General features: G+C 34.9%; 1 protein-coding gene across 3 annotated transcripts in view; it reads left to right on the plus strand.

Annotated features, from left to right (window-relative positions):
- Tsp97E (Tetraspanin 97E) overlaps positions 1 to 16,764 on the plus strand; it is a 49,542-nt gene extending 32,778 nt beyond the window's left edge. The window contains exons 5-6 of one of the 3 annotated variants that reach the window (XM_067143134.2): positions 4,112 to 4,205; positions 11,486 to 16,764. In XM_067143134.2, the coding sequence (XP_066999235.1) occupies positions 4,112 to 4,186 (75 nt within the window). In that variant the 3' untranslated portion in view covers positions 4,187 to 4,205; positions 11,486 to 16,764. Of the gene's footprint in view, positions 1 to 4,111; positions 4,214 to 11,485 lie in introns of all 3 variants that reach the window. The other 2 variants (XM_067143135.2, XM_067143133.2) reach the window with 2 other exon arrangements.
- The last annotated feature ends 5,582 nt before the right edge of the window (positions 16,765 to 22,346 follow it).

The following is a 22,346-nucleotide window of genomic DNA, read 5'->3' on the forward strand; positions in this document are numbered from 1 at the left end:
AACAATTGTCTTGCCCACTTCTGTGCTGTAGTGGTTCATGTCATTAGCTAATACCCCCCGAGGCCCGGGTTCGATTCCCGGCTCTGCCACGAAAATGAAAAGTGGTAAGAGGGCTGGAACGGGGTCCTCTCAGCCTCGGGAGGTCAACTGAACAGAGGTGGGTTCGATTCCCACCTCAGCCATCCTGGAAGTGGCCATCCTTCTCCAGGCAAATGCCGGGATGGTAGCTAACTTAAGGCCACGGCTGCTTCCTTCCCTCTTCCTTGTCTATCCCTTCCAATCTCCCTATGCCCCCGCAAAACCCCTGTTCAGCATAGCAGGTGAGACCGCCTGGGCGAGGTACTGGTCATCCTCCCCAGTTGTATCCCACGACCCAGAGTCTGAAGCTCCAGGACACTGCCCTTGAGACGGTAGAGGTGGGATCCATGGCTGAGTCCGAGGGAAAAACCGACCCTGGAGGGTAAAACAATAAAGAAGAAGAAGAATTTTCTTACGCCAGGCTGAGTGGCTCAGACGGTTGATGCGATGGCCTTCTAATCCAAATTTGGCAGGTTCGATCCTGGCTCAGTCCGGTGGTATTTGAAGATGCTCAAATACGTCAGCCTCGTGCAGGTAGATTTACTGGCATGTAAAAGAATTCCTGCGGGACTATATTCCGGCACCTCTGCGTCTCCGAAAACTGTAAAAGTACTTACTGGGACGTAAAGAAAATTATTATTATTATTATTTTCTTACAGTAAAAAAAAGACTGGATTCGAAACTCATGGCCTTCAATTTTCAATTTCAAAACTACCGCGATAACCATTACGCTACAGGCCCACAAGTTTTCAATTGTGAAATTTATGGTACTGTTTAACAATGTCGACCCTCAAGTTTGAGTACACTGGAGTTCCATATATGTTAATATTATTGCTTTTACGTCCCACTAACATTTCAGTAGAGTATTTGATTGATTTTCTTAATATAAGGGTCATAGAATGTAACCTCAACACAGATGCGAGGTCATTACTTTTTTAATACTTGCTGTCCTTATCAGTTCCCATGCCCATTAGCTTGTGGGTAATTTGTTCAGCGCATAACACTTTTCTTGGAATATAACTGCAATGTAAGATTATTTAGTGACAGCAGCACTATCGACTTTCTCACTGAAAACAGCAAGCTGTCCGGTATTATCATATTAAAGTATTTGGTGTTACCCTACATGTGGGTACAATGTTGCCAGGTTGCCACTCTTCAACATCCTTTTTCTGCCGGATATACCCGCAGGACGAAAGTTTGTGAGAGACATTTGTATTGCTGGCATGTGAGAAGTCGCGCTGCAACGCCCAAGTGCACGAACTTCGCTTGTCAATAATGTGTATCTGTAATGCACCAGCAAAAGTTTCATCACTCTGAGAGGTATATTCTTGAAAATATTAGGGAAAATGTATTGGCATGCAAGCATTTGGATGCGTGGCATTAGACCATGCTGTTATGACAGGTTGCTTTATGGGAGGTTCGTCATCACTTTCCGATATTTGATGCGAAGAAATAGCTGATAAACATTCCAAATCTGACTCTGAATCTGTTGGTTCATTCTCAGTAACCTCAAAGTCAGATCCGTAACTTTCATCTTCCAACAAATTTCACACTACTTCTTTACTAATGTATTAGTAAAAATGTATGTATTCAATCAAATAATATACATACAGAAGTAAATAACTCGCACTGAGCAGAAAAATATGAAAAAAGTTTAAATAGAATAACAAAGCAGAGGCTGTGAAGGTTTGTTTACGAACACTACAGAAATGGTGCTCAAACACATCATCGGAAAACTGCATTCATTTGATTCTGTGGAATTGCGCCCAAAGAGGTTGTAATATGAATGAAACTGAACTCATGGCTGCTGTGAACATCAAGAACGACAAGAAGTAGACTGTCATGACATCTGTTGAAGAAATGAGGAAATTACGAGAAGAAATACGAAAATGTCGAATATCGTCGGTGCCACCACTACGTCAGGGAACAAAGTGTTGAATATTCAACATTTGCCATATCTAGGGTTAATAAAACTTGCCCTAAAATATAAACATGATGTCACACTTGTCTGTTAGCAAGAATGGCTTTTTTCAGTAATGCCCTGTCTCGTACAAATTGCAAAGGGCAGGGAAAAAAAGGGGGGGGCGGGTTCAGTGGTATATTGTTTAGTCTCGCTCATCATACTGTAATTTACTATATAGTTTACCTTTGTCTTTATTAAATGGAAATTTCAGGTTACATATGCCATATGAATTATTAACCAATTGGATAAATTCTGATACCAATTTCCATTTGCTTTTACTGTTGTTACTTTTTTTTTTTTTCAACAGCATATGCTATTTGATAATTGGTGAACAAGAGTTCCGCAGGTTGGTCTTTACAGTTATACAAATAATTCCTCAAAATAGCTGCTGAACCCTTTGCAGCCACTGTGTTCTTAAATGTGTTGTCCAGTCTGAACAGCTTACAGAATTGTGCAAATATGGCTGTTATTGTGCCTCTGACTCCAACTATAAAACCCACTACTTACATAGATGTTAACTTAAATTTATTTTTTTCTTTGAATTGGAGAATTGTAGGCATCACACTTTTCTTTCTTGAACATCCACTGGTTGGGTTTCAGAGGTCTCAGTTCTAATAGCAGGGTCAATTATAAAACCATGAGTCCAGCCGGTTGGAAAGGCTCTTATATCTATATAACAGCTTTTTCGATGGATAATTAGAGTTGTCTTGGTTACGTGTAAATAGTTTGATGACTTACTTTTCCATAAAGGTCAGGTTTTTTCTTTAAATTTTGGTGCTCTACCCTACATAAAGCTCTTGTATAAGTTTTATGAAATTCGTTTTCTCTAGACCAGACAGAAAATGAAAACCTCTCCCAGTCAGTGATCCTCCATCGACCTCAATAAATGAAAATCAGAATGGCAGTGGCTTGGTGAAAATTAAGAGCAAGGTGGGGGGTAATAAGATACTCTCTAAAATACAATTTGCCTTATTGTAGTAATTAAATTTAACTGGAATGTTTTTTTCCAGATGTAGTATGCAGTGAAACAAACAGTATTGAAAATACAAATATCTCTGAACATCAAGATACATCATAAAATGCAAGTTGATGATGGCAACACGTATGTCTCTTGCATAGTTCGTAGCGTTTCTGTAGATCGTCGAATATCCTGATGAACACAGGGTGCATGCTGAAAGAATCTGTTTTCAGGTCAGATTACCTGGAATATTCCCGAATTACAACAGAAGTTACAGTAATGTTTTTTATGTCTTTGAAGCAGTCTCTATTCATCAGCTTATGACTGGACTGTTGTGAATAATGCGTGAAATTTATGGGTGCATATTTTGAACACGTTGCAAAGCGTGTCACCAAATGTCTCGACTCATATTCCTCTTTCATCCAATCCTTATTTATCAGTGCGTCTGTACTGTAAAAGCTTTCCTCGATCGAGTCTCTTTTCTCTCGTAGTTCTTGTAACAGTTCATCATATGCCGGAGTTTGCTGTAGAGGCATTTGTAGTCTTAAATCCTCTGTCAAGAAGCTCTCCCGTGCTAAAACATATATGTACCGGGATCGGGTGAATTTAGATACCCCTACAGCTTTCATCACCGTATCTGTGCCAAGAAATCCTACCACCGGGCTAGGCAGGAGTTTGTATGTGTATTGTGCAATGAACAGTGTGATACATATCACGTAATGAAGTGCAAGAAGAGAACAGTCTCTCTGAATCAATTTTGCTCTGAATTAAGTTCTCCTTGAGTGAACTGTAATTTACTTGATGTAATATGCAAATTTTGCACATTGTGCGCAATAAAATTTATTATGTAGTTTTGAACACATGCTGTTCTGTTTGTAACTTCACTACTGTTTGTTTTACTCCGTACTGTATTTTCGTCTCTGTTTTCACCCTAGGTCACATGATTCAGGCTTCAAGATTTGGAAAAAAAAAATTTTTTTTATAAGAACTGGGCTTTATTTTGCCCCCATATAATTTAAGTTACAGGCTAACTTTTTGAAATTAATTCATTGATCATTTTTATGCAATTAGCTGTTGTGGGTTAAGGTAACTGATGAATGTTCTTTTTCCAGTTTCTTGGTGTTTGGCTGACTGTCCGCTATCGGAACCAGAAAGATCCTCGAGCTAACCCCAGTGCTTTCCTTTAACCTCTCTAATATACTACTGGTAATTGGGTGAGCTGGACCTGTACTCACTAATACTACTAATTGTTTCTCCTCTAATATCTTTTATAAAGCACTAAATATTTCTTAATTTGAAATCGTATTAGAACGCTTTACAGTGAAATGACTTAGGTGCTTGATTTGGTTAATTGCTTTTTAACTACTACTTTTCTGTATTTTTGTGTGTGAATGTTCTTTGGTGTTTTCTTCTTTTTTCTCACTATATATTACAAGTTTTTCTCTCTCTCTCTTCAAATAGAGGAATGGAAATGTTATTTTTTCCAGAATTTGCATGTACACTTAGTTGTAATTTTGGTTGTATTTTTTTTTACTCCCTTTCATATTGCATGATATTACTAATTGCTATTTTTATTAAGTTGATTCCATTTTGTTTCTTAAATTTCATAGTATTGTGTGAATGATTTTTATTTGAAATAGTAGAGATGTGTATTTTCTTCTGTCTTTATAAATATTACATGTGATTTAAATATTTTTGAACCTGTGGATAATATAGTGGTTGGGTTTATACAGAGAACAGTAGTTAAATAGTAAATATGCCTATACCTCTGCACTAACATGCTATCAACCCATTGACTTGGTATTGAGGAGTAATCAAGGTTTTATTGTTATTCATTTTATATTTATGCATGAATTGATCCTGTTAATTTGGCAGAATACCTACTAGTGTTATGTGACATGTAATTTGTTATGTACTTCCATTTGTTAAGATATACTACATGGAAAACAGTTGGAAGCCCTGCAGAAAATTGGTTGCGACAAGGACATGTGGATCATAGCCAGCCTTCGTTGCAACCAGTAAGCTGTGGTTTGAGTTGATGCTACTGTAGGGAGATCAGAAGAATGCACATGCCTGGTGAGGCACGAGGCGAAGGGGTCTTCACCAGCAGAGCCAGTGACGCAATGGTTACCATAGCAACTCCGCTACTATCCAGGCGACTTTATATTATCTTCTACTGGCAGCCCTTCGCTCTTGTCAGTTGTAATCCAGCAAACTGCAAAGTGTGAGTCAATGTTTTCGTGTAGCAGATATGAGAAGATAAGAGCCGATCTGTCTGGACAGAACAGGAAGTTCGTGCTTGCAGGCCACATTCCTCATTCTTGCATTCTTCTCATCTCTACACAGTAGATGATCCAAAGAAGTCCTGATCAGGTGTTAAGTCTGGCAAGGTTGTGTTCTATCATCTGTGCTTTTCAGTATCTATTCAGAGACAATTCTGAATGAGGCAAACACACCTTGGGCATATGGAATCTGCATTAATGGAGAGTGACTCAGTAACTCGTTACACAGATCATATGGTTAACTGATAACACAGAAGATCCCCAAGTCTTGCTAGAAAAATTCAACACAGCTTGTAAATTGCAGACTCTTGTTGAACATAAGTAAGACTGAGTTCATAATATTCAAGAAGCAAGATTATGTTAATGATGATCAGGCCAAGCTCAGACTGATAAATGAAGAGACAGAAAATGTTTCTACAGTACAGATATCTCAGATCCTTTTTTAATGAAAAGTGGAAATATAGATCAGAGATTAAGATTAGGATGGAACATGTAAAGCATGTTGGTAACCACAACTTAAATCTGAATTTTAGGGAACGAATGGTTGGGGGTTATGTGGAATGGACGGGTAGACTGTATCCTAAATACGTGTATTGTGTTAGAATCTGGAAATCTTTGAGAAGTAGGTTTTGCCAATGAATGTTATGTACTTTGTGGACAAAGATGTAAGCTTGAATATTACGAACATGTTATAACAAAATGTGCAGGAGCTTACAACATGTGAAGCAATGGGAAGTAAAAGAACATCAGGTGCAAATCCTGTAACGGCGTGTTAGATGAGGTCTCTTTATATTAGACCAATTATGTTACCCTGGATAGAAGGATAGGCATATGTTGACCAAACATGGTCCCATCCCAAAACATGACGGAATCCCCTTGCTGCTGATGGCACTCCAGGATAAAGGTTGTTCTATCTCTCAGCAGATCATCTCCAGACTCTAATGTACCTGTTATAGGGTACAAGCTTTTGGTGACCTCATCAGAAAGGAGCATCGGTTTCCAATGTTCCTGATATCATTGGGTATGAATTGTTGCGTACCACACATGAGCTGCCGTATGGTGTGGTTTGATAGGAGCTCTTGGCACAGGCCTCCTTGGTATCAGTCCTCTGTTGTGCAGCTAATTTTGAACTGTCTGGTTTGATACATTCACTCTGGTAGTCCTCCAAAGATCCTGGTGGAATGAGGTGGCAGTAGGAGTGGGCCTACAACATACTGAAAGCCACAAATCCTAATCCTCCCTGTGAAATGTATTGTGATCAACAACTCGTTATGCCCCCCCCCCCCCCCCGAACGTTTTCCATATTCTGGAGACATCACTCGTAACTCATACCAATACAAGAAACGACTGCAGTTCTTCTTGCAGCAGTGCTTACCATACACCACCAACCTTACAAGTAATGTTGTTAAACTGACTGACATAACAAATGCCTCCTATCAGAGAAATATCGAACTTAATCTGGGTTTGAGAAACCATGACATACATTGTATGTTGTGTATGTTGGGTATTCAGCCCGAAGGCTGGTTTGATCCTCTGCAGCTCCGCCAACAGCTGTCATAAATAGCCTAGGCATCACTGAAGAGGCATACTAGGGAAATGAGGAGTGAGGTAGTTTCCCGTTGCTTTCCTCACCGAGCCAGCCACTGCTATTACATATCAGTCTGCCAAACCCACTGAAATGCAGGCACCAACTGACCCTATGAGCGATATCTTTACACCATTCATAACAGGGATTGACATACATTATACCATATAAAATCATAAGTCATAGAATTTCACACTGAAATTCAGGAAGTGTTGAATAACTTATAACCCTATAATATAGTAATGCAAAGAAAAGAAACATGTCAAATTAGGTCATATATTGAAAGAACCACATAATATTTAAACATAATGAGTAGTCAGTTTAAAAAAAAAAAGCAATAGAAAAGATGATGACAAACATGAACACACAAAAGGACAATCTCTACATATTCATACACTGCTCTCTCCTCACCACTCCCATTTCCATTTCTTCTGAGCCCCTGATGAGCCCGTTATTGCTTCCTGGCTTGGATAAATCACTGACAAACAGAACCTCACACAACGAAAGAAAAAAGATGAGGATAAATTATGCTGGTTCCCTGTGCAAATGCATTATTTTTTGGATTACTGTACTGTTTGCATTTTTAGATGCCTTGTACTTACACGGAAAGTGCCAGGCTCCCTTAAAACATTGTGGCTTATCGAACTTTCCTATGATGAGGGGATAAAGTTTCTCGCTTCCGTGTACGTTGCAGCATAGTACAATGTCCCCCACCCTTGTGCGATTCTCCGGCTGACACTTTCTCCTTTAAAACCATAAGACCGTTTGGGCTGGGCATTAAAAGAAAGCAATGCAGTTTCATCGGCAATGACAATATTGTTCGATGCCTATGAATTGATTATATGAGCCACGCTTTTTCATCAACTGTTGGCATTGCGAGTGTTCACGGATTCTGTTTTTCTGCTGCCTGCTGCGTGATATTATGGCGTTCCTTACAAAGTTGAATACAAAAGATTCAGATTTCATTCAACTTAGCAATTATGAAGCACACTGCAGACGCACCAAAGTGAGTAAGTGTGGAAAGCTACCCCTCCACGTTCCAGAAAGCGCATTCTATCATGACGTGGATAAAGTTTTAATTTAAATGACTCTGTAACATACTATTGTTTTAAAATGTAAAGGCAGGTTCGAATTTAAAATCTGAATTTCCCGCGTCCAGGTCGGGCCGCAAAGAAATCCTGACTAGCTCAATTCATCATTATCTATCAATCATCTATTTTGGGTCGTAGGTTCCGAGAGTAAAGTCACCGGGTGAGCAAGAAGGCCAAATTCGCACAAAATCAGTTCATTGGACATCTCCATCTCACAAATTAATCTATAAGTACTTACTTAACCTAAGATACCATTAAAAGAATGGATAAATTCATCTAATATCACTTTAGTAAATTACATAATCTTGAAATAGAATAGGAGTTGAATAGTTTGTTGAAATCTGACTATCTCCTCACCTAACTAAGCTAATTAATATATAAAAAATGTTCAAAGATCTTTGATATAAAAACAAATCTTGACTATATACATTGCTTCTGTTGAAAAGTAGAAAATAATCTAGAGATGTTCATCGTTATGACATTTTAAAATTAAAATCATGTTTACGTTATTCATTTTTCTGCTTGAATACAAAATAATTCCTTAAAGACTCTTTCAAATATTTTATATAATATATTGCAGATCTACTCAGTTATTAGTCTATTTGCTTGCATGTAGCTGTCAATATTTCACAATCATGTTTTATATCACAATCACTAATCATTAGTACAAGGAAAACATTAGTCTTCTTATTCATTTCTCGAGTATTTCAGATTCAGTGGCTTTTATCTTTTCTTCCTTGAAATTTTGAAGATAAGTCATTTAACATTGTTTCATTTTTTAAATAACCAAAAATTACCATTACGAATCATTATATAGATCATTTAGCTAAAATAAAAATAAATTCCAAAATCTAGTTAAGTGCCAATTACTTATATCATGTGCGACCTGTTAGTGTGTCACCAATAGCTTATAACACCTTATTTAATATCATTTCTGGAAATTCTGCGGTCTGTCATCTAATTATGGAGAACCTCTTCAGTGATATCATTGAAATGAGCAATTAAGCATTCTAACTCTATTTACTAAAATAAACATTATTGTGGTTAAGAATTCTGGATAATGTGGGCTAATTCCACTCACTCTTCCCTATATGGATTCATTTTGATGATCTACCGGTACCTATCCAACATATGTAAACTATATGGATCATATTTAATGCTGGATGTGGAATACAGAAGGATTAATATACGTTATGGAATTAAATACATGCATTCTTAACCTTAAATCATGTCAATTAACTTAATATCACCATTAAAATACATCCATCTCTTCTCTCTCGATGAAATGGTAATCATCACCATCATTATTCTTATTATGCAACCATTCTTCATATATATAACATCTGTTTCATATTCTTCACATCATATCTCTTCCTTCATTTCAATAACCCTAATGTATATCTTAACTTGATGCATATGAATTATAACTATTATTTATCCACATATATATTCCATTTCCTTCTCAATTTTCTCCAGATTAATTTCATATTGCTTATATGTCTTCTTATGATCCAAATATAACCTGTATATCGTACTGCATCATCTCCATTTCAAAGTATAACCCCCTAACTCAATTGTAACATTAACCACAATATCTGTCTTAATATTCACAACAGAAGTAAATTAACCTCTTACTTAAAATAGACAGCATTACGAACGCATAACTCGGTTATCACTGATCAAATACATCCTAACCAAAGGATTGTCATTTTTAATTAGATGTCTACCTACCTATTTTCCTCCTACGTCGTTATATCATTGCCATTTCACACATGAATTCGCTCTTCTTGAATTAAGTCGATGACAGCACTGCACAATTATATTTTATACGCAGTTAGAAAATGGCACTTTTCAAAACAAGCTATTTAAGTTACTTACTGTAATAATATGTCAATCGACTTATCTCTTATTCCCTATATTCCCTCGATGGTGTGTCCATATGCTTTAGGACATTAGTTAGATACGTCTGCTACGTGTGTCGGTCTGTGGGAACATTTGGGCAGGTCATCCCTCCTTCTCCGTTATCTCGGGATAGCTCCATCGACTTCAGGTTACTATCTCCTGACAGTCAGCCTTGGTCTTCTTAGTGCATGATGCTGGCCATCTCTTGTGCAGTTAGGACAAAAATACCAATATAATGGTCCGTTATTGGACATTATAAATTTTTCAGCTAACTCATTCTTGGTTGCCTGCGTTTCGCCCTCGTGTGCTAAGTTAGGCTCGTCAGTTGGGACTTAGCACACTACCCAAGACGCAAGGCTAGTGCATACCGTGGAGGCCACTGCATAGGCTATTTGAAGCCACCAGCAGTGCCAATGCACCAAGAGAGCTATGTCTCATTTCCAAAAATAGATGCCTGCCTGGCCATCAAATGATGTAGATGTTGATTCCCATAGGGAACCTAAAATATTTGTCCTGAATGAGTAAATTTATAATACCAATATAATGGTCCGTTATTGGACATTATAATTTTTTTTTTCGCACACGAGGGCGAAACGCAGGCAACCAAGATTGAGTTAACTGGAAAATTTATAATGTCCAATAACGGACCATTATATTGGTATTAAAAATTTACTCATTCAGGACAAATATTTTAGGTTCCCTATGGGAATCAACATCTACATCATCGTTAGGACAAAAATACAGATAAACATGGTCAGTTTCGTCATCTTAGTATTCAAAGCCTTCTAACATTCATAAACGTACTGGAAAGAATGCTTCTTTCAATTAAATTCAGCTAACGTCTTGCAGATTACTAATATGTCTACGAAATTCTCAGTTATAATTGGATTTAGCTTTCTATATCTTGTTTTCAATTACCAGTGACTTTGAATATCTGCGTGGTGTCTTGTGACATAGCCAGTTACGTAACGATTCCCAACAAGTCGATTCAATTTCTCAACTTATTAACACGCGATTCTACACAATACTCCTGTAGCCTTGCTCTTTTCTATTGACGTTATTCCAAATTCTTTTCTATTCAAGCCTTTTGCTGTTAATGCCATCTTCTTTACGTAGCAATATCTTGTATCGTGCAGCTTGAGATGATTTCTTCTGGAATTTTCTTATAATAATAAATTTAACAATCCTGTATCCTTCATTCTTTTTTCATCTCCTCCTTGATACTATTTCTTAGCTTATTCCTGATATGAATACAATCTTCTCAACATTAACGATTAAATTTGCGTGTCGTGTTTTATTTTCTTGCGGCATAGCGTCCATTTTTGTTCCAAGATGTTCATTTCTAACAGTGAAATGGCACACATGTTTCCGGGAACGAGAGCTTCTTCGAATTAGGTGCGATTTTGAATTATCGAGGTTCTACTGTATATGAATATGTGGAGATTGTCCTTTTGTGTTTTCATGTTTGTCATTGCCTTTTCTATTGCTCTCTGTTCTTACATTGGCTTGTTGTGTTTATTTGATTGTATGTTCCTGTTCATTTTCCTATCATTGTGTATGACTATGATCTTAATTTTACTAATCCTCATTCTTATTTAAATGTTCACTGTTTTATTTTTCTTGTAGGTGGTGGCTGCAGTTATAGCCTACAGATATCGAAATCAGTTTGATCCACAAGTTAAAGCGGCAAGTGCCATTATTAATAGATGTGATTATTCTTATTGACATAAAATATTAGCATTTAATGTATTTTGGTAAGAAATCATATATTTGAGAAAAGAAAACTTTTTCTGAGCAAGCTATTAGTTTATTTTTATTAAACATCTTTATTTTGCTCTAAATCTGGCTCTAGTGGTTGATAATGAAATATTCAGAATTCTATTTTAACCATTATATTCTGAAAGGGGAGGGTATTTTAGCATAAATCCTATTGTTCTGCTGTGCTTGCTTTCAAAAAGTTGCCAGGCTGGCTGTGTTTTTGCTGAATAGAAGTAGGTAAACAAAATTAGTGTTGTGGAAAAAAAATAGCTTTATGTTTACAAATAACTTACACCCAAACTTTACAAATTATATAATTGACGTGTACTTTGTCAGTTAAGTCTGTTACTTGTCATTATTGTTAATAATATTACTAGATAATAAATGGAAGGTAACATACAATATATTTTTATTTACACCATTGTATGTTGATCTATTTAATATCGAGGTATTTTAAAGAGATACATGTTGGTATAATATTTATTTTAAGTGTAGAGAGAGAGATTTGCTGGAAGACCTGCAATATCATTGCTCTATAACCAGTTTGAAGGGCCAGCAAGTCTTTCCTAATTAGTTTGCATTCCATGGAGAAAAAGAAAGTGTAATGATAACTAGTCATTTTATTTTTTGAAATCTTTAATGGAGTCTTCAGTTTTTCTATGCCTACCGTACAGAATATTTTCCTCTCTGTTTTACCAGAGTGAATATAACCATGTGTACAGTAGACTTTTACAAATGATCACTTCTTGTGTTTTATTCAGATGGTGTATTTGATAGATCCATTCAAGATTATTTCTCATACTGTAGTAAAAAATATGTTGTTTCTTGCCCCTGAAATACATCAATCAGTAAAATTTTAAATTAATACTATGAGCTAGGTTAAATATGTCATTAAATCAAACTTTTTTTAAATTATTTTAATTTTGCTCTTAATTTCTTGTTTGAGAGTATGATATGGTGTGTTATATTATTAGTTTCCATTGATCAAATTTTAGCTAGGGATGTGGAATATAATCTTTAATTCTTCAATAGAGCCATATGTTTTACTTTGCAGAACTGTTTCATTGGATAAACTACATATTTTCTGTAGAAATTTAATGATTTTTTGTGTAAGCATGGACTAAAACCTTTTTCTTTCATATCCTAATCTGTAGTTAAAGACTTGCAATAGATAATTTATTATGGAATTTTCCTTATAATATGAGCTTCTATTCCTTTGAAAGTGGTTATATTTTCAAGCCATTCCACTTTCATAAACTGATACTGTCCCCAACTTCGGACATACCAGAACATTACCTAGCTCTCTAATGTAGCAAATTGTCACTATGGCCTGTCTCTTCCTTTTTTCTGTAAGCGTTATGAGGGAGAGAAAGGGACCTTTATAAATGTGCAATTGCACATAGCAACCTGATTTCTTGAGAAGCATTTCTCTTCATTATTTCAGTGTTACTATATTCTGAATGTGAGCTGATTGTTGATCCACATTTAGATCCTCATGTATAAAATTCACAAAATAAACAGATCCTATCTTCTTTATTTGCATTGTTTTAACCTTGAAAGTCTGCCAAGATCACAGGAGTGTTTTATTAACATTCATCAGCAAGTCCATCTCAGAATCACCCACTGAATAGCCCTAAAAAATTGTATATAAAATAGATTGAACTTTTCATGTTGTCTGTTTGAAGAGATTTTTCAAACTGGGAAATTATATTGAAGTAATCTTCAATAAAATTGAAGTATAGAAACTACGTATTTGATAAGGGATCAGAAAAATTAAAAAAATACTACTAAAATGACAAAAATTAAGAATATACTGTACCTTGTTCAAATGTGCTTTTAAGATTCTGAATTTAATATCCTAAATTAAATGAAATGGTAAAAAAAATGCACTTCCTTATTTTAAGCCTGAGAAAATGAACTTTTATAGCAATTGCATGATCAAATTTAAATTTTCCATGTCCTTATGTTCAGCAAGTTTGCTTCATAATTAATAAATTTTAGCTGCCCTTTATAGCAAACTTCCACTTGCTACTATAGTTTTCTGTCAATTTTTCTCTTCTAATTGTTAACCTGCAGTTTGTTTCCTTTCTATCTCGTTTATGTTAGGAGTCATATTAGAGACTGAAGTAGTCATTACTTCTTAAAGTTTGTGCTGTAGAATGACAGGAAGATAATATCCAACAGAGTAAATGGTGCTGATGAATGTACTTTGAACATACTATTCTAAGTGGGTACAGTATGTATATGGATTTTTGTTGGGTTTTTTTTTTTTTTTTTTTTTTTTTTTTTTCTCTAGAGAAAATGTTGCCTATGTATGTTCACTGTATACTCTAAAATATCAAGGAATAAAATATTCCTTAAAATTATAAATGGCTTGCTTGTAGTATGAACACATGAAGGTAAACAAATACCTTAAACATGTTGGATACTCAAGTGATTGATCATTTCAGGTTTTTAGACACAAGAAGTGGATCATAGGAGTCACATCCTTTTGAGGAAAATATTCAACTTATTCCAATATGAGTGTGATTTTTATGATTTACAGAATAGCTGGGATTAATCTTTTAATTATATTGTAAATTACTGCATTGCATGTTTGGTGATATTCATTATTAGAAATATTTGTTATGAGTTTTAGCAAGCTTATAAAATACTTTAATGTTACAGAGCTGTTAGAAACTAATCCAAACTTCACCATTGTTTATTGACTCTAAACTAAAATTTAACAAAAAAATATTGGAGTAAATCATATAGAAACGTGAAAGTATCCATGCATTCAGCTAGATGGAATCATGCAAGTCATCTGCTTGCATAATGTTTATCTCTTACTTTGTTAATTTCTAAAAAAGTGTATGTATCCTTGACAAATGTGCAGCAGGGAAAAATGGTACTTGAAAACCTTTGATGAAATCTTCTCTGAACCGTTAGTTTATGTAGCTGTCACTGCAGTTAAGTCTTCATATAAAGTGCATTTAATTATGAATTTGTGATATCTTGCTGTAAATTCTTAGATCTCCAAAATGTATGAAATAATTGAAATGCTGTATGATATAGAATAGAAATACAAATAACAGTAAAATTATTGTTCTTTCCTCAGGTTATGCTGAGAGAAGCATTAAAATAATTTTTGTGTTCATAGGTAGATAATCAATGAAGTGCAATACTTGACTTGTAGACAGATATTGCTGCCTAAAATAAAGCATGTGAAATTCGAAGGGTAAGCACAACAGTCTAAAACAGAGCACATTCAAAGTATTATATTACTGCATTTCATATCCAACAATCTTGAGGTGCCATTGTGTTTCTGAACATCACTTTCCGCAATCTAAAGCAGCCAAAACTTATTTGTATAGAATGTATGAAACAAATTATTTGAAGCAATAAATTAATGTTCTAGCAGTGTAGTTTGAAGCTACCATAAATCTTCCATCAGGCACTATTTTTTACTCACTATCAAATGTATTAAGTGTCTAGTAATATTGTTTCTGTAATGAAAAATTACATAATATCCAGTTAGTAAAACTTTTTTTCTCATTTTCATCTTGTATCATAGATGGGTGTTATATTTGAATTGTAACAGTCGTCATTATAGTATCAAGAAAGCCTTAGATATTTGCCTAATTGTTGAATTCCAAAACTGTATGATGATGTTGAACGTGTTCACTTCAGTTATTACAGTAGCATTAATTAGGCTGATGGATGCAACTATCTCAATAGACCTTTTTATATGGTCTCAGACTGTTGATGAACTTTAGATCATTGAAACGTTTGAGATTTAGTACTTTGTCTAGTCAGTTACTGCTGTTTGATTTTCATTTGACAGAAAATTCATTTTCTCAGTTCGCCTGATATGTTTATAAAGCCTTCTTAAATTTGATAAGGTTCTTAAGTAAATGTAAATGTGTAAGCCATCTCGTTTATTTTACTAGCTTGAGTATTGATCATAGTTATGTAAGTTCTAATTGACATGAAGTGGAACTTAAAAGAAGAATTGTCAGGTTTTTCATTGATATATATTATCTACATTTTGTCAAATTATAAAAATACTGGTAGTAGAACCTCTACTTTTACTCTTTCTCAGTGTATAGAATTGCATTAGTTTGAGTGGGTGTTAACAATTTAGTCTACAATCATTGAAAGTATTTTGGACATTGCTCAGAATTCTGATCTCTTTTATTACACTATGACAGCCTTCAGTCATTTAAAAATTATGAAATTTAGTTGTGCAGTTTTTATTTATGGATATATAGCACTTTTAGGAAAAAGGTATATTCCAGTAAAGATATCCTTTTTCTAAACAGTTACTGTGAATATAATTGTGGTTTATGAAACACATGTTAAGACTAACTAAAATTAACGAGTATAGAAATCTCCTAGTATAATGTACAACGTTGATCTGATTAAATAAAATAGTTCATGTAATTGCATATTAGTTGGATGGCTAAAAAGTCCTGTAAGTGTTTAAATTATTTTAGATCTGCTTATGAAACTGCTATTAATAACTTTATATATAAGAAACATAAGAGAATTTGAAAATACAAAATTAGAGAAAGTGGGGTTCTACTGCTCCTTTTTTCTTTTTCAATTGTAGCTCTGAATGTTGAATCAAAATAATTGTAAACTCCCTCTGTGTTTGGCTTTTTTTTCCCGTGTGGTTTATGGTTGTGGATTAATGAATCATTGAATTTTAGGTACCAAGTGTCATGTTTAATCAGTCAATCAATGAGGATAATGTATGCACAAAGATGATGAATGCGTACTTCAGACTTCCTTATATCCTTCACTGTAGTGATCTTTTTTTTCTTTTCTTAATGATTGACAAATGTATTCACTTGAATTAAGAATGCATCAGAATATTTCAGAAACTTATTCTGATGAGTATTTGTATTGCCAGTGGTTCTATCTTTAAATTTTAACTCCTTTTTAATTAAAAAGTATTTTATATACTTAAAATGCCAGTATTCTCTATCTCAGCCCCAAACTTCATAAAAAAAATGTATTTTAACTTATTGGCTCTCTTCTATATTTCTAATTTCTTAATACTTTTGTTTGTTATTATATTGTATATTGTTTTGAAAATTTATATTTATTTATTTTTCAATGCTCTGCATGTAATAAAGTACAATAAATTGTGAACACTCTGTCTATTAAGGAGTTTATTCATTTTAATTTTAGTTATTACTTTTGTGAAATGAAATTTTTATGATCTGCTATGCAGAAAACAAGAAGAGACGGAATTATAAATGAGTGCATTAGAAATGACATGCAAGTGACCTGTACATTGGAAGAAAGACTACACATTGCATGGTTGAAATGGTTTGGGCATGTGCAAAGGATGGAAGAGACTAGAACTACCAGACAATACTTGGAAATGGCTGTACATTGAAGGAGACCTGTTGGACGTCCCAGAAGAAGGTGGCTGGACCAAATAAATGCAGACCTTCACTGCAGGATGTAAAAGGTGCGGAACTGTATAATGACTGGAACTGATGGAGGCATATTGTCCAAAAAAGTCCTACCTGACCCGCTGGAAGGATACCCAGATGATGTTGATGATGATGACTTGTGTAATACATACATGTGTGCATTTGCTTATTACCTGTACTTATTGTCATACATTGGGCTGTCAACATTGTCAGTCTATTTTGGTAGTTTCACTTCATAACCAAAGAGCAAGGAAGTAAGCCTATAGTTTTACAGACTCCATTATGATCATAACCATGGAGCACCCAGTTTGTCATGGAATCCGAACCATGAGGATGTGACTTTTTTATTTCAAAGATCCCACATGCATTGACTGGGATTCAAACCATGGTCACCTAGGAAAGAACCCAGTGATGATACTACTTGACTATCATGTGTCACTTCATAATGAACACTTGAGAAATGCTAATTTCATTTGTTCTTGTATCAGTATCAATATATTAAATGGGAAAGAACCCAGTGACGATACCACTTGACTACCATGTGTCACTTCATAATGAACACTTGAGAAATGCTAATTTCATTTGTTCCTGTATCAGTATCCATATATTAGCATCTTACCTGCCAAGTCATCGATGCTAGTATTCATTGTTGAGTTTGTTGCACAGGTTATCGATTGATCTGTTTGGGAAAAGAAAATGTGAACTATGCTGCAAACTTCAAACTAGAACTAATTAGATAATAGGCAGTGAAAAACTAGGAGAAAAGACAATATTGATAAAAATTATCTGAGAGGAGGTTGTTCACACAAGGAGAATCACTTCAGGTACAGAAAACCATAACTGGCTTTCATTGTAAAATACCTAAGTACTGTAAAATTATAGAGCAACTATATACAATTGTTAATGAAGAGGACTGAAATTAAGATGAGCAAACTAGTCGGGAAACACAGAATTCAAGGACAGCTGTAATTGAATTCATGATTCTTTGATACGGGCAAAAAATGACTGATTCTCAGGAAAACAAAGTACCTCACGGCATCACGAATTTTCGCTATTGCCGGTACAACCACACTTTTCCTCGCCCTGAAAACGTTATTTGTCATCGCTCATGATAGAAACACGATTTCTCGGTAAGAGCCGTCGCCACAGTTGCGTGATTACGGGAAAAGGCCTTGAATTCCTGAACTTCACAGGATAACTTGCACCTTCGGGGAGCAAGCTGTTAGCCTCAGGAATGTTCAGTTTTGCGTGCCGGTTAGCAGCGAGATAGCTGTATAACACAATGAGCCTATTTCTGCTTGCATTTTGCATTCCTTTCAGAAGTTAGAAATTTATTCTGTGTTGAGTGGTACACTGAAATGTAGCAAAAATTTGTAGTGTGAAACGGTAGCCTATATCTGGATTAGGAACCTAATAGTGTGAAATTGTCTAGTATGGTGCTGATTTATCTTTTGATAGCCCAGTTATGGATATGGAGAAAAAAAAATCCTTACTAATGAAGACAAAATTAAAATCTGTCAGAAAGTGGACTGGCGTCTGCATCTTGCAGCACACATAGGTCACGAATGTTGAACTCGCACCTTCGAGTTGGTTGCAGTTTATTCAAAATGGCAGCCAAAGTCGCACATGCTTGAGTGACCAGAAATAATGCTTAATAACCCACTGCTCCAAAATAAAAGGTGTCTACTAACAATTTTTTTTTAGAAAGAGTGATCTGCAATATCATTTTATTATTAGCCCCATGCACATCTTTCCATATTTGTGGTTTGGTGCTTTCCACAACTTACAGTGCACTGATTATTTTATAAACCCCAACAGAAAAGGTTTGCATCTTTGTTCTCTTGTGTTTTTCACACCTTTTAATACTTTCCTCTCATCTTTAGAAATGGTAGATGTAGTTCAATCAACACTGATCAGCATTTAGGGCAGTCGCCCAGGTGGTTAATTCCCTATCTGTTGTTTTCCTAGCCTTTCCTAAATGATTTCAAAGAAATTGGAAATTTATTGAACATCTCTCTTGGTAAGTTATTCCAGTCTCTAACTCCCCTTCCTATAAACAAATATTTTCCCCAATTTGTCCTCTTGAATTCCAACTTCATCTTCATATTCTGATCTTTCCTACTTTTAAAGACACCACTAAAACTTATTTGTCTACTACTGTAATGTCATTCCACGCCATCTCTCCGCTGACAGATCGGAACATGTTAAAATAAAAGTGTTTATTTGTAAGTTCACATATTCAATACATAAAATACATTTATAATTAGGACTTCATCCTGGTTATAAATTCTATATTTCGTACATGTCTCGCCTGTCTACCAGGCGTTATCAGCCATAAGAATGTCTCAAGTTTAGTTCAGGATACTACTTTAATCTTTATAAGTTATCTGTACTTAATTATGATCTTAAAACTAATTTACAAAAAATTATATTGTAATTAAAGATAGGTTATTACACAGTATACAAAATAACAGCTTGGCTGTGAACAAGAAAATTGATAGTTCTATACACTTTCAATTAGATTGATTACAATAAAATTCATGAATTCTTTTAAACACCGAATGGCTAAATCTCAATAGTGTCATTCAGACTTGAAATGATGAATGGAGACAATTATGTTGTAAAACACTTTAAAGTTTAGAGCGAGAAATCTGGCTGAAAGCTTCATTCATTTCCTGACTTGTAAAATTCTTAAATGTTTTATGAGCCATCATCTTCATATTACATATCATTTATTTAATTATTTGTAGCCATGATCATCACAAGAATTTGTAGATTGTTTCCAATAAATTAATTATTGACATAATCAACTACTGATGATTTTTACTATTTAAAGACTTGAAAGTAATCAGTTGACATTGTAGAGTTTGAGGCTGGTAGTTTTTACAAGAGTGTCAGTCGAAATGGACAATCAGTTTTTAACCTTAGATGTTGAATTAATTATTGCTATTTATGCCAATACGTGTTGATATGTCTGTTTCGTTGGACCTTGTTTTTAAATGGTCGTGTTAATGGATCGTCACTTACGCTTCTACTTCTTGTATTGTAGGAGTGAGGAAGTTTTAGTTGGGGGGTGAGCAGGGGAGGGAGAGCTGAGCGGAGCTTTGATAACTGGCGCAGCGTGTGGAGGGGAATATTTAGAGGTAGCAGAGGGAGAAGTTGTGCCTGTTTGTGTAGTGGGAGTATTAATAGATGTGGGATTGGAAATATTTAAAAATTACTTTTTTCTAATTTTTGAGTTTGTAATAGTTTTGGTATTTGTTCAAATAAAGGACTTTTTATCTCAATCGTATCATTTTTAATTTTTTATCTTTATTAAAGTGTTGATCTAAATGGATATAGATATTTTCAAATTCATTAATTTACCCTTTTGAACCCTTCTAATGATTTTTAAATCTCTCTCTATTGTAGTGAACTGGTGGCCAGTTTCTTTCATGTGAGAACTCATTGCAGAGTATTTGTTATGTTTTGAGGCATTAAAATGTTCTAGATATCTGGTGAGGAAACCACGACCAGTTTGGCCAACGTATGATAAATAACATTGTCTACATGTAAGTCTGTAGATTCCGGATCCTAGATAGCGGTTGTTGTTTGAGTTTACGATGATGTGATTAAAAAATATATTTTGGTTGGTGTTATGAGTTTTGAAAGGTATATGTGATTTGATGAATGGCACGACTGGTAAAGGTAAAAGTTGTGTATTTAGTTTTTTGGGTTTATCCTGGGTAAGATTTGTTGCTAACTTAAGTTTCACTTTATTGATGATCTGATTGTTCATATCTATTTTATAACCATCGATTAATGCTATATCTTTTATGAAATTGAGTTCTTTTTTTTTTTAGATTGTTGGGCGAAAGAGGAATTTTAATCGCTCTATAAACCAAACTGAAAAAGGCCGCTTGCTTACGGGATTTTGGATGGAGTGAATCATTTTTTATTGTTAGTGGGGTATATGACGGGTTCCTGTATATTTGAAAATCAAATTTGTTACCTATGCTTGTTACATTTTACATTTCATTTATAGGTCCTCTATTTATTATTATGGTGTAAGATTTATGAGAAAAGAATTCTTTATTTTTTAACGTAGTCACTTTTATTTATTAGAACCTTGGTCTCACCTTTGTCCGCTTTAGTAACAATTACGACCGAGCTCGATAGCTGCAGTCGCTTAAGTGCGGGCAGTAACCAGTATATGTGGAGATAGTAGGTTCGAACCCCACTGTCGGCAGCCCTGAAAATCGTTTGCCGTGGTTTCCCATTTTTACACCAGGCAAATGCTGGGGCTGTACCTTAATTAAGGCCACGGCCGCTTCCTTCCCACTCCTAGCCCTTTCCTGTCTCATCGTCGCCATAAGAATTATCTGTGTCGGTGCGACATAAAGCAACTAGCAAAAAGTAACAATTACGTTATTTTTCTTTATTTTAGTTCTTAATTCTTTAATTTGTTTAGAAGGACAGGATCAGAATTGACTTTTATTCTTTTACTAGGGTGGGTAGTTTCTTTTTTATTTCAAACTTGGTGTCATTCTGTAATAAAATTCAGTGAACTTTAAAAACAATACTCAAAAATTCAGCTTTTTTACTTAAAGAACAGGACTATCAAAAAATGATCAACATGAACCCAAAAATACCTACGGTAAAGGCATTGCCCAAGATCCACAAGAATAACATACCCATTAGACCGATTATTAATAGCAGAAATAGTCCCACATACAAGACATCAAAATTTATACTATACGTTATTTTCTCAAAACGGCACTACAAATTTAATAATGAATCTTCAATCAAAAATTCAATAGAATTTTGCAAAAGACTAAATAAATTCAATTTGCAACCTCACCATAAGATGTGTTCAATCGATATCATAAACATGTACGGTACCCAAACATCTCGGTTAACGAAACCGTCAATAACATTAAACTTAATCTTTCCAGATATAGTAACTTACATAAATTCAAAATAGATGAATTCAACAACTTATTAAGATTTGTTTTAAACAACAATTATTTCACTTTTAACATTAAAATTTATCATCAAATGAGTTCAGCAATGGGAGATCTCATTTCAGGTATATTAGCTGATATTTATATGGACAATTTGAAACATAAGAAATAAAGACAAATATAAAAGGGCTCTGTATTTGGCTTAGGTAAGGTTTTTTTTGCTTTACGTCGCACTGACACAGATAGGTCTTATGGCGACGATGGGATAGGAAAGGCCTAGGAGTTGGAAGGAAGCGGCCGTGGCCTTAATTATGGTACAGTCCCGGCATTTGCCTGGTGTGAAAATGGGAAATCACGGAA

The sequence above is a fragment of the Anabrus simplex genome, chromosome 3, assembly GCF_040414725.1.
Source record: "Anabrus simplex isolate iqAnaSimp1 chromosome 3, ASM4041472v1, whole genome shotgun sequence".
NCBI lineage: Eukaryota > Metazoa > Arthropoda > Insecta > Orthoptera > Tettigoniidae > Anabrus > Anabrus simplex.